The sequence below is a fragment of the Oncorhynchus mykiss genome, chromosome 13 (genome assembly GCF_013265735.2).
Source record: "Oncorhynchus mykiss isolate Arlee chromosome 13, USDA_OmykA_1.1, whole genome shotgun sequence".
Classification (NCBI taxonomy): domain Eukaryota; kingdom Metazoa; phylum Chordata; class Actinopteri; order Salmoniformes; family Salmonidae; genus Oncorhynchus; species Oncorhynchus mykiss.
The window spans coordinates 60295809-60308775 of NC_048577.1; the positions used below are offsets into that span (position 1 = coordinate 60295809).

The 12967-nt window shown below is 40.6% G+C and overlaps 1 protein-coding gene and 1 long non-coding RNA gene across 3 annotated transcripts in view; one reads left to right on the forward strand and one right to left on the reverse strand.

The window, feature by feature from the left end:
* Window positions 1-12967, reverse strand: part of LOC110486987 (cytochrome P450 2K1-like) — a 63703-nt gene that overhangs the window by 21084 nt on the left and 29652 nt on the right. The window contains exons 1-2 of one of the 2 annotated variants that reach the window (XM_036941778.1): window positions 1591-1857; window positions 62-224 (exon numbers count right to left, since the gene is read on the reverse strand). The exons of the other annotated variant lie outside the window; for it this stretch is intronic. Coding sequence (XP_036797673.1) covers window positions 62-224; window positions 1591-1794 — 367 coding nt within the window. The 5' untranslated portion in view covers window positions 1795-1857. Of the gene's footprint in view, window positions 1-61; window positions 225-1590; window positions 1858-12967 lie in introns of those variants that run through there. 2 annotated transcript variants of the gene reach the window in all.
* Window positions 9903-11266, forward strand: LOC118938341. Its single transcript, XR_005035625.1, has 3 exons — window positions 9903-9963; window positions 10151-10311; window positions 10476-11266. It is a non-coding gene; the product is annotated as an uncharacterized LOC118938341 (long non-coding RNA).

Below are 12967 nucleotides of genomic sequence, written 5' to 3' on the forward strand. Positions count from 1 at the left end.
TTTGGGTGAACTATCCCTTTAAGAATGGGACATGGCCAGCAGAAGAGTAAAATATCATTACCATGTCCTTGGTTGAAATCATAGAACACAGGCATGATGTCCCTGTCCCCAAAGTCCTCTGCCTGGTTGACCAGCGCCTGCTTGACCGTCTTGTATCCTGCCAGAACAACCACTTTCTTGGGTCCGAAGTGAACCGTGAAGATGGAACCATATTTCTTGGAGAGCTGGACAGATAAAGTTGACATAAAGTACACCATAGACTCAGTTATGTCTCGTAATATTATATGACTAAGCACATAACTGAACATCCTATACAACTTGTTTAACATGTTTCAGTCAAGAAATAGAGTAAAGACAGTGGTTTACAGTGGTGGTTTAATAATGGTTTAATAATGGGAATTGATGGGAAATGATGTAAATATATCACTAGCCACTTTAAACAATGCTACCTTATATAATGTTACTTACCCTACATTATTCATCTCATATGCATACGTGTATACTGTACTCTATATCATCGACTGTATCCTTATGTAATACATGTATCACTAGCCACTTTAACTATGCCACTTTGTTTACATACTCATATGTATATACTGTACTCGATACCATCTACTGTATCCTGCCTATGCTGCTCTGTACCATCACTCATTCATATATCCTTATGTACATATTCTTTATCCCCTCACACTGTGTACAAGACAGTAGTTTTGGAATTGTTAGTTAGATTACTTGTTGGTTATTACTGCATTGTCGGAACTAGAAGCACAAGCATTTCGCTACACTCGCATTAACATCTGCTAACCATGTGTATGTGACAAATAAATTTGATTTGATTTGATTTACAGTTGATGTCAGACCTACGTTCAAATACCAGTCAGCACTATTTTGTTATCAGATAGTATTGTTTATGTTTCCATGTCAGAAGTCTGGTCATGTCATTAACTGCACCGGTCATTAACTGCACCTATGTTACAAGTGGCATGTATTTACAACTACTTGTTGTTTTTATTTAATGTAGTTGTTTTTGGCTGTGTATTACAAAATACTCAAACACAAAAATATCAAATACTTAAGTACACTATGTACTTGAACCCAGGTCTGTTATAACAAGATCCCTGAAGGAATATTCCAAGGGTACATCTCGGGCGCCGAAGACGTGGATGTCGAGGGGTTGTGTTAAATGCGGAAGACACATTTCAGTTGAATGAGTTCAGTTCTACAAATGACCAGGTATTCCCTTTACTTTCAATATTCTAAAGTGACCTCATCTCTTTCCTTGCAACACATTGGTCACTGTCACAAAGTATTTTGTCCATAACCTGGTTCCCAACAAAAAAACAGATCTGGGACCAGGCTACTTGGGCAGGACATATATATCTATTGAAATACACTACAGAATAGAACATTAAAACAACATTAACCAGCTAAAAGCATGTACAATGTGCCAGAGTTCATTCATCAGTTTGCTTACTGAACTTTTCAAACCTGGTGAAATAGCAAAAAAACGACATACCGTAAGTGAGATAAAACAGATCAAATCAACATCAACATGTTTTGTTCTGAAAGCAACGGATGACTTCATCTTACCTCGCAGAGAGTGCAGTAGGGCTTCTTGAGGTCCAGCTGGAGCATGTTACCAAGCAGGGGCAGCGGCCTCGGTCCTGGAGGCTCCTTCCCCTGTTCCTCAGAGCTGGAACCAGAGGAGCGAAGGTAGAGGACCAGCAGAAACAGCACAGTACCCAGCAGTGTCACTGTGCTTGATGTCTGTAGAATATCTTCTATAAGAGACATCTTCAGACTGAGCTCATACACCTTATACTGGGCTAAAAAGACAACACACTGATGCTCCTTAATGGAACAAGTGTGTGTGCTAAGAGAACTTCCACAACAACAGAACTCCAATGAATGTTATTTGTATAACCTCCCCACACCACCCTATTGGAGCAAGATGAGAAGAGGGATGTTACAACCTCAGAGGAGGAGCTAAACAATGCAACTCCAGCAGGTCTGTCAACATATAATTGTGAAACTCACATGATCTCACCTGCAGGTCATTGACAAACTCTCCATATGATTTGTGTCCTGGTCTCTCCAAAAAAGGTAATATATCGAAAGGCATTTATACGCCCGGTGAAATGGAATTAGACTGATAGACCAGATTAACACAAACTTTATTCCATCACCAAAGGGATGGTGAGGGTTACATAGATAGAATGAGGTTAAATCTAATCATATTTGGGATTTGATTGTGTTACTAAAGATCTTCAGAAATCCCCCTCTGTTGTCTATATACTTTGAAAACTCTATAAATATCGTATAAAAAATATAATAAATTACTGATTGACATATATTTACATCTCCAATCATATATAATAACTTTTTAGACACTTGAAGGTGTTCCACATTTGATGTTTTATTTGTTTAGTGTGAGTCAATGATGATCAGGTAAATGGTCTGGTAAAACTATCTGCAGTGCAGACAGTTGGAGAAAGAACAGGTGAGGCTGGATCCCAATAATCCCTCTGCCACTTGAGGTCACAAAGGTCAGTTTACACATTCCAAAGACAGAATACATTTCCAATCTCTGTAAAAGTCTGAAAACCTCTTCTTGAATAGAGGGAAGCATAACTAACAGAAGTCACCTTAGCCCTGCATATTCAGATACTTCATTAAAATACAACATTTAAAATATGCTTTTTCATCATAGTCCTATATTTGTATATCATGTGTAGTCTAAGCCAGAAGTTGACCCACGATTTAATATGCTCCCCAAAAGTTTTTGTCATTTCTTTTTTAAGATTTTCAAGGATTTGAGTGGAGATCTGCTTCCCCAACCTCCCACTCTCGATGGGTTAGTATGTCTCATCTCTCCTTTAAATTGATCAAATGAGGTTCACTACCCATGGTGCTACTGACAAATCTACAAAGGTATGGCAGCTTTTCATTTAATTTGTAATCAGATCCACATCTCTGGCTTTTGAGTGACTAGAGATTATTCTTCCCGAGAACTTCATGACTCAAGCATTGCATTTGTTAATAAATGTTGAAGTGGCAAATGCATAGTGTTTCATTTGCTACAGTTTAAAACATAAATGTTTGTTGACAGAAGAAACCTCTGACACATTTTATCCACAAAACATAACTTGTGTTCTTTAACCTCAAAAGTAAACCGACTTCAAGTTGTCTTTATCAGTATCTATAGAACGTGTCAAGTAGTTTCTGTGGACACTCCCCTCAAGGTCTGAATACCCACACTTGCATCGTAAATATAATGAACAAAAATATAAACACAACATGTAAAGTGTTGGTCCCATGTTTCATGAGCTGAAATAAAAGATGCCGGAAATGTTCCGTATGCAGAAAAAGCTTATTTTTCGCAAAATCTGAGCACAAATGTGTTTACATCCCTGTTCGTTAGCACCACAAATACCTGAAGCTTCCGCGGTTGTGTTCAAATGTAGGCCTTAGCACTCATTCTGATCTCATTCCTGATGATCAGTGCTTTAGTTTTATTATCTTGCTGTCCAATGGTACTGAATTTGAGATGCACCCGACTGTCCACGTTGTTCTGTGCATTAGCCTTTTGATTTGAAAAGTTTTAGTGTTTGTACTAGGCTATTTGATTTAATGTATATACACTATATATACTAAAATATGTGGACACCCCTTCAAATTTGTGGATTTGGCTATTTCAGCCACACCCGTTGCTTACAGGGAAGTAAAATGGAGAACACAGCCATGCAATCTCCATAAACAAACATTGACAGTAGAATGGTTCTGACTGAAGAGCTCAGTGACTGTAAACGTGGCACCGTCATAGGATGCCACCTTTCCAACAGGTCAGTTTGTGAAATGTCTGCCCTGCCAGAGCTGCCCCGGTCAACTGTAAGTGTTGTTATGTGGAAAGGCCTAGGAGCAACAACGTCTCAGCTGCGAAGTGGTAGGCCACACAAGCTCACAGAGCGGGACCGCTGAGTGCTGAAGCGCATAGCGTGTAAAATCCGCTGTCCTCGGTTGCAACAACTCACTACCAAGTTCCACACTGCCTCTGGAAGCAACGTCAGCACAATAACTGTCCATCAGAAGCTTCATGAAATGGGTTTCCATGGCTGAGTACCCACACACAAGCCTAAGATCACCATAAGCAATGCCAAGGCTAGAGTGGTGTAAAGCTCACCGCCATTGTACCGAAGCAGTGGAAACGCGTTATCTGGATTGATGAATCACGTTCACCCTCTGGCAGTCCGACTGATGAATCTGGGTATGGCAGATGCCAGGTGAATGCTACCTGTCCAATGCATAGTAGTGCCAACCGTAAAGTTTGGTGGAAGTGGAATAATGGTCTGGGGCTGTTTTTGATGGTTAAGGCTTGGCTCCTTAGTTCCAGTGAAGGAAAATCTTAACGCTACAGCATTCTGCATTCAGATAATTCTGTGCTTCCAACTTTGTGGCACAAGTTTGGGGAAGGCTCTGTCCTGTTTCAGCATGACAATGCCCCCATGCACAAAGTGAGGTCCATACAGAAATGGTTTGTCGAGATCGGTGTGGAAGAACTTGACTGGCCTGCACAGAGCCCTGACATCAACCCCATCGAACACCTTTGGGATGAATTGGAATGCCGACTGTGAGCTAGGCCTAATTGCCCAACATCAGTGCCCGACCTCACTAATGCTCTTCTGGCTGAATGGAAGCAAGTCCCCGCAGCAATGTTCCAACATCTAGTGGAAAGCCTTCCCAGAAGAGTGGAGGCTGTTATAGCAGGAAAGGGGGGACCAACTCCATAATAATACCTATCATTTTGGAATGAGATGTTCAATGACATGTGTCCACATATTTTTGGTCATATAGTGTATGTTTCACTAATAAATATGTTGAAATGGAACCAAATCTGTTTCTGTCTTCAGTCCTTTTTAAATAGGCTAGATGGGCTATATTTATTGTCTACTACGGTATAGGTCGAATGTGATAGTCTGTCTATAACCAGCCTGAGTAGGCCTATAACTCCATTCCTATTCTATTCTGAGTTTAAAGAAATCAATCAACATTGGAAATGAGTTATTATCAGGCGGGTTAATGCGATTCATGTCTGTTGAATATGGAAGAATCCTTCCTCATTCGGCCCCGCCCCAGCTACTCAGCCAATTAGGAGCCACTACTACGTTGCGGTCGATGCGAAATAGTATGCCGTTTAAGTATGTGGTATGCTAGTATGGGTATTCGGATGACGCCTGCTACAAGTATAGTATACATATCACTGTCCATGGTTCTGAAATTGTGATATGTCTATCAAAAATATTTTCTCAAGCAATCCGAGTTGGGGCAGTTGGACATTTGAAAGTTGGTTATAAGGATCGGACCCTTTTACTTCAATTTTCACCTAAAATGACATCCCCAAATCTAACTGCCTGTAGCTCAGGACCTTAAGCAAGGATATGCATATTCTTGGTACCATATGAAAGAAAACACTTTGAAGTTTGGTTTGTGGAAATGTGAAAGGAATGTAGGAGAATATAACATATTAGATCTGGTAAAAGATAATACAAAGAAAAAAACGAGTTTATTTGTATTTTTTTGTACCATCTTTGAAACGGTACAACATGTATTATTCCAGCCGACGTGCAATTTTGATTTTGGCCACTAGTGGCAACAGTGTATGTACAACGTTTTAGACTGATCCAATGAGCCATTGCATTTCTGTTCTTGTTGTATCAAGACTGCCCAAATGTGCCTAATTTGTTCATTAATAACTGTGCATGTTCAAAACTGTGCACTCTCCTCAAACAATAGCATGGTATTCTTTCAATGTAATAGCTACTGTAAATTGCACAGTGCAGTTAGATTAACAAGAATTTAAGCTTTCTGCCAATATCAGATATGTCTATGTCCTGGGACATTTTCTTGTTACTTACAACCTCATGCTAATCGCATTAGCCTACTTTAGCTCAACCATCTCGCAGGGGACCCACCAATCCTGAAGAGGTTTTTAATAGCTTAAATTGTTTAAGCTCAAAATTGGCTAGATGGCTACGTGTGCAGCCAGATGTAAGTTTCAGCACAAACACTGATAGATATTCTACATTTCCTCAACCAAGATCAACCTCTCACAACACAAACTGAAAATAATTAAACAAATCTTCTTGATAAGAAACAGTTGGCAAAGTTGAATCTAAACCCAGCCAATGTACAAGCAAGTAGCGCATTGGCTGTGCATTGCAGTGAGTGTACACATGCTAGCTACCTAATTATCTAGATAAACACACGAGACAGACACGTTCCTGCTCGAGCATCCAGAACAAATTCCAGCCCTATCTTTATGATGCATTGATTCAGTACACCCTCTTCTCTTCAGTCAATGCCATTTTCCTCATGCTATTTTAATCCCAATTTGCGCTGACTGATCAACAGTGTGATGTTAGTTTTCAGTGTGTTCCCAGAAATCTGAACCCAGTAAGCAGTAAGCGTTCAAAATACGTCTATTCCAGATGTTGAAGTTGGGCTCATTTTAAGTTTTGAATGAAAGGTGAAAATACGTATTTTCCTGAAGTTTAAAATATGTATTTTCCTGATTTTTTGAGGAGGTTTGAATCCTGAGAAACCTGCATACACATTGTTTATAGTACAATATACCAAAACTATGGGCTGGAAAACGTTGGTAGAGCATAGGTGGAGTAGGCATTTTGGTGCTTGTGAATTTCCTTTCTTTTTTGGGTTCAGACCAATGCCTACTTCTCACTTAAAACATGTTTGTTTTAAAAACAGTATATATATATATATATATATATATATATAGTACTACAGTAATATAGTACTCACTCTAACCGACTATAACCACTCCAAACCTACACACCACCCCAAAATAGGTAATATTTTGGTTTTTCCATATATGTTTTGAGGTTGGACTTCAGCACGTAGGGCGCACCAATTGGTGTCACCTCGTTAGTCAGTATGTGTTACACCTGTGTTGGTTGCTATCTTCTTAGAAGGAAGGAATTTAACCTGTGTTGGCCAAGGTGCAATTTAAGACTGGCTGTTACAGTGCTCCAGTTGTCTTGAGAGATGTGGAGGGTCAACACCTTTAGTGGGCTCTCAGAAGATGATTTCTAGAAAAACATTATTTTGTCTGATTTCTTTGATTTGATTTTGCTCCACCTTTTTGGTTTGCTTCCTGTCTTTAAGAGTAATCAGAGACAGGGAGTTAAAATTATGGAGTATCCACATATGTGGGAGGGGCGTTATTGTCATATTTCCCAGCATGCTCTGTTGCAGGTAGATTCTTTGAATTGTTTGTTTCAATGTCTGTGTCTTCGCATGTATTGTACCAGTGAAAAGTTTGGACACACCTACTCATTCCAGGGTTTTTCTTTACTTGTACTATTTTCTGCATTGTAGAATAATAGTGAAGACATAAAAACGATGAAATAACACTTGGAATCATGTATTAACCATAAACGTGTCAAACAAATCAAAATATATTTTATATTTGAGATTCTTCAAATTAGCCACCCTTTGCCTTGATGACAGCTTTGCACACATTCTCTCAACCAGCTTCATGAGGTTGTCACCTGGAATGCATTTCAATTAACAGGTGTTCCTTGTTAAAAGTTAATATGTGGAATTTCTTTCCTTAATGCGTTTCAGCCAATCAGTTGTGTTGTGGCAAGGTAGGGGTGGCATACAGAAGATAGCCCTATTTGGTAAAAGATCAAGCCCTTATTATGGCAAGATCAGCTCAACTGAGCAAGGAGAATGGACAGTCCATCATTACTTGAAGACATGAAGGTCAGTCAATCTGGAACTTTTCAAGAACTTTGAATATTTCCTCATGTGCAGTCGCAAAACCCATCTAGCACTAAGATGAAATTGGCTCTCATGAGGACTGCCACAGGAAAGGAAGACCCAGAGTTAGAGGATAAGTTCATTGGAGTTACCAGCCTCAGAAATTGCAGCCCAAATAAATGCTTCACAGAGTTCAAATAATAGATGCATCTCCAGATCAACTGTTCAGATGAGACTGCATGAATCAGCCCTTCATGATCAAATTGCTGCAAAGAAACCACTACTAAAGGAAACCAATAATAAGAGATTTGCTTGGGCCAAGAAACACGAGCAGTGGACATTAGACCGGTGGAAATCTGTCCTTTGGTCTGATGAGTTCAAATGTGAGATTTTTGGTTCCAACCGCTGTGTCTTTGTGAGATGGAGAGGAGTAGTAGTTCCCACCGTGAAGCATGGAGGAGTAGGTATGATGGTGAGGGGGTGCTGAAAGCACACTTAACCAGCATGGCTACCACAGCATTCTGCAGCGATACACTTTCCCATCTGGTTTGCACTTAGTCCCACTGTGATTTTTATTGTGCGGCTGTCCGTGTCACGTCCTGACCTTAGTTCCTTTTTTATGTCTCTATTTTAGTTTGGTCAGGGTGTGAGTTGGGGTGGGCATTCTATGTTTTTGTTCTATGTTTTGTATTTCTGCTTTTGGCCTGGTATGGTTCCCAATCAGAGGCAGCTGTCAATTGTTGTTTCTGATTGAGAACCATACTTAGGTAGCCTGTGTTCCCACTGATTCGTGGGTAGTTATTTTCTGTTTAGTGTGTTGTTTCACCTGACAGGACTGGTTTGTTTATTTCTTTCATTCACGGTGTTGTTTTGTGTGTTCAGTTCTAATAAATTAACATGGACACTTACCACGCTGCATATTGGTCTGATCTTGACTACTCTTCCTCAGACGAAGAATAGATTCGTTACAGTCCGGTACACCAGTATCTATAGGTAGACTTTATCTGTATGCTTTATCCCTCCAGCTATCCAAAAAATATGGCTCCATCTATGGTTCACTTTGGACCCAAGAAAGTGGTTGTTCTGGCAGGATACAAGATGGTCAAGCAGGCGCTGGTCAACCATGCAGAGGAGTTTGGGGACAGGGGAACGCCGCCTGTGTTCTAAGATTTCACCAGTGGACATGGTAATGTCCAAACCTGTAATCCACTCCCATGGCTGAGTGGCAAGAAGAAAGCCATTTCTTAAAGATATCCATAAAAAGTGTTGTTTAAAGTTTGCCACAAGCCACCTGGGAGACACACCAAACATGTGGAAGAAGGTGCTCTGGTCAGATGAAACCAAAATTGAACTTTTTGGCAACAATGCAAAATGTTATGTTTGGCGTAAAAGCAACACAGCTGAACACACCATCCCCACTGTCAAACATGGTGGTGGCAGCATCATGGTTTGGGCCTGCTTTTCTTCAGCAGGGACAGGGAAGATGGTTAAAATTGATGGGAAGATGGATGGAGCCAAATACAGGACCATTCTGGAAGAAAACCTGATAGAGTCTGCAAAAGACCTGAGACTGGGACGGAGATTTGTCTTCCAACAAGACAATGATCCAAAACATAAAGCAAAATCTACAATGGAATGGTTCAAAAATAAACATATCCAGGTGTTAGAATGGCCAAGTCAAAGTCCAGACCTGAATCCAATCGAGAATCTGTGGAAAGAACTGAAAACTGCTGTTCACAAATGCTCTCCATCCAACCTCACTGAGCTCGAGCTGTTTTGCAAGGAGGAATGGGAAAAAATGTCAGTCTCTCGATGTGCAAAACTGATAGAGACATACCCCAAGCGACTTACAGCTGTAATCGCAGCAAAAGGTGGCGCTACAAAGTATTAACTTAAGGGGGCTGAATAATTTGGCACGCCCAATTTTTCAGTTTTTGATTTGTTAAAAAAGTTTGAAATATCCAATAAATGTCGTTCCACTTCATGATTGTGTCCCATTTGTTGTTGATTCTTCACAAAAAAATACAGTTTTATATCTTTATGTTTGAAGCCTAAAATGTGGCAAAAGGTCGCAAAGTTCAAGGGGGCCGAATACTTTCGCAAGGCACTGTAGGTAGCCTGTGTTCCCACTGATTCGTGGGTAGTTATTTTCTGTTTAGTGTGTTGTTTCACCTGACAGGACTGGTTTGTTTATTTCTTTCATTCACGGTGTTGTTTTGTGTGTTCAGTTCTAATAAATTAACATGGACACTTCCCACGCTGCATATTGGTCTGATCTTGACTACTCTTCCTCAGACGAAGAATAGATTCGTTACAGTCCGGTACACCAGTATCTATAGGTAGACTTTATCTGTATGCTTTATCCCTCCAGCTATCCAAAAAATATGGCTCCATCTATGGTTCACTTTGGACCCAAGAAAGTGGTTGTTCTGGCAGGATACAAGATGGTCAAGCAGGCGCTGGTCAACCATGCAGAGGAGTTTGGGGACAGGGGAACGCCGCCTGTGTTCTAAGATTTCACCAGTGGACATGGTAATGTCCAAACCTGTAATCCAGTTAACTGTTGCATTCTACACAATGGTCTGTCAAGCAGGCATAGTTGGTGCTGTAACTCCAGACCCAAATATTTGACAAAGATATTATTCTCTCCTGACATGATTAATTCCTGACACCTGCACAATGTGACTTTTCTACAGGAATTCTGGTTGCCAATGGAGACTCATGGAAAGAGATGAGATGCTTTGCCGTAGCGAACCTTAGACTTTGGCATGGGCAAGAAAGGAAGTCAGGAGGAAATTCGCTACCTTATTCAATTGTTAGAAAAAACATGAGGGAAAAATTTGAAGTTACGATTTTTGAATACCCAAATAAGATAACAAATATATACATGTTCTTAGTTTTGCTAATTCTCTTTCTGTTGGGCTTTGTGACAGGTAAAGCATTTGACACAACCCAGCCAATGAATTATGATGTCTCCAATGTAATCTCCAACATTGTGTATGGCAGCAGGTTTGAATACTCTGACCCCAAGATCCAAGCCAATGAGAACCTCCAGAATTAGTGGCTCTGTTTCAATGCAGGTACATGATGTTTACTTTGTTTCTCACTCTTAGAGAATAATGCCAAACTGTTCACACTTGACTAAACCAGGAAAATAAAATAAATATTCCATTTGTAGTAGGCTACATTCATGCTTTACTTTTTGTTTATGGGAAGATAGTGGTACAACATGTTCCCATGGCTGGGGCCTTGGCTGAAAACCAATAAGCTTTTGTTAAAGAATATTGACAACAAGAAGGAAATGAGGGAACTGGTGTGTGGGCTGAAGAAGACCCAGAACTTCAACCGTGTATAAACTTTTTGATAATACAAGGGTTAAAATTCTTGAAATGAATAACTTGCATCTAAGGCAGGGGTGTCAAACTCATTCATTGGAGGGCCTACTGTCTGCAGGTTTTTGTTTTTTCCTTTCAATTAAGCCCTAAACGACCAGGTGTGGGGAGTTCCTTAATAATTAGTGATCTTAATTCATCAATTAAGGGAGAAGCAAAAACCTGCAGACACTCGGCCCTCTGTGGAATGAGTTTGACACCTGTGGTCTAGGGGTTCAGTGGGTATTGAGAAATAACTATATGGTCCATGTAATAGAGCAGGGCTCTCCAATCCAGTTCCGGGATGTTTTCACTCCAAACTTAACTAGCACACCTTATTCAAATAATTAGCTGGTTGATAATCTGAATCAGGTTAGTTATAACTGGGGTTGTAGCGAAAACCTACTGGAGGGTAGCTCTCCAGGAACAAGGTTGGAGTTAAAACCTTACAGGACATTAGCGCTACTACAGGAACAGGGTTGGAGTTAAAACCTACAGGAGAGTAGCTCTACTACAGGAACAGGGTTGGAGTTAAAACCTACAGGAGAGTAGCTCTACTACAGGAACAGGGTTACAGTTAAAACCTACAGGAGAGTAGCTCTACTACAGGAACAGGGTTGGAGTTCAAACCTACAGGAGAGTAGCTCTACTACAGGAACAGGGTTACAGTTAAAACCTACAGGAGAGTAGCTCTACTACAGGAACAGGGTTACAGTTAAAACCTACAGTAGAGTAGCTCTACTACAGGAACAGGGTTGGAGTTAAAACTAACAGGAGAGTAGCTCTACTACAGGAGCAGGGTTACAGTTAAAACCTACAGGAGAGTAGCTCTACTACAGGAACAGGGTTACAGTTAAAACCTACAGGAGAGTAGCTCTACTACACGAACAGAGTTGGAGTTAAAACTAACAGGAGAGTAGCTCTACTACAGGAGCAGGGTTACAGTTAAAACCTACAGGAGAGTAGCTCTACTACAGGAACAGGGTTACAGTTAAAACCTACAGGAGAGTAGCTCTACTACAGGAACAGGGTTGGAGTTAAACTCTACAGGAGAGTAGCTCTACAACAGGAACAGGGTTGTAGTTAAAACCTACAGGAGAGTAGCTCTACTACAGGAACAGGGTTGGAGTTAAAATCTACAGGAGAGTAGCTCTACTACAGGAGCAGGGTTACAGTTAAAACCTATAGGAGAGTAGCTCTACTACAGAAGCAGGGTTACAGTTTAAACCTATAGGAGAGTAGCTCTACTACAGGAACAGGGTTGGAGTTAAAACTAACAGGAGAGTAGCTCTACTACAGGAGCAGGGTTACAGTTAAAACCTACAGGAGAGTAGCTCTACTACAGGAACAGGGTTACAGTTAAAACCTACAGTAGAGTAGCTCTACTACAGGAACAGGGTTGGAGTTAAAACCTACAGGAGAGTAGCTCTACTACAGGAACAGGGTTACAGTTAAAACCTACAGGAGAGTAGCTCTACTACAGGAACAGGGTTACAGTTAAAACCTACAGGAGAGTAGCTCTACTACAGGAACAGGGTTACAGTTAAAACCTACAGGAGAGTAGCTCTACTACAGGAACAGGGTTGGAGTTAAAATCTACAGGAGAGTAGCTCTACAACAGGAACAGGGTTGGAGTTAAAACCTACAGGAGAGTAGCTCTACTACAGGAACAGGGTTGGAGTTAAAACCTACAGGAGAGTAGCTCTACTACAGGAACAGGGTTGGAGTTAAAATCTACAGGAGAGTAGCTCTACAACAGGAACAGGGTTGGAGTTAAAACCTACAGGAGAGTAGCTCTACTACAGGAACAGGGTTGG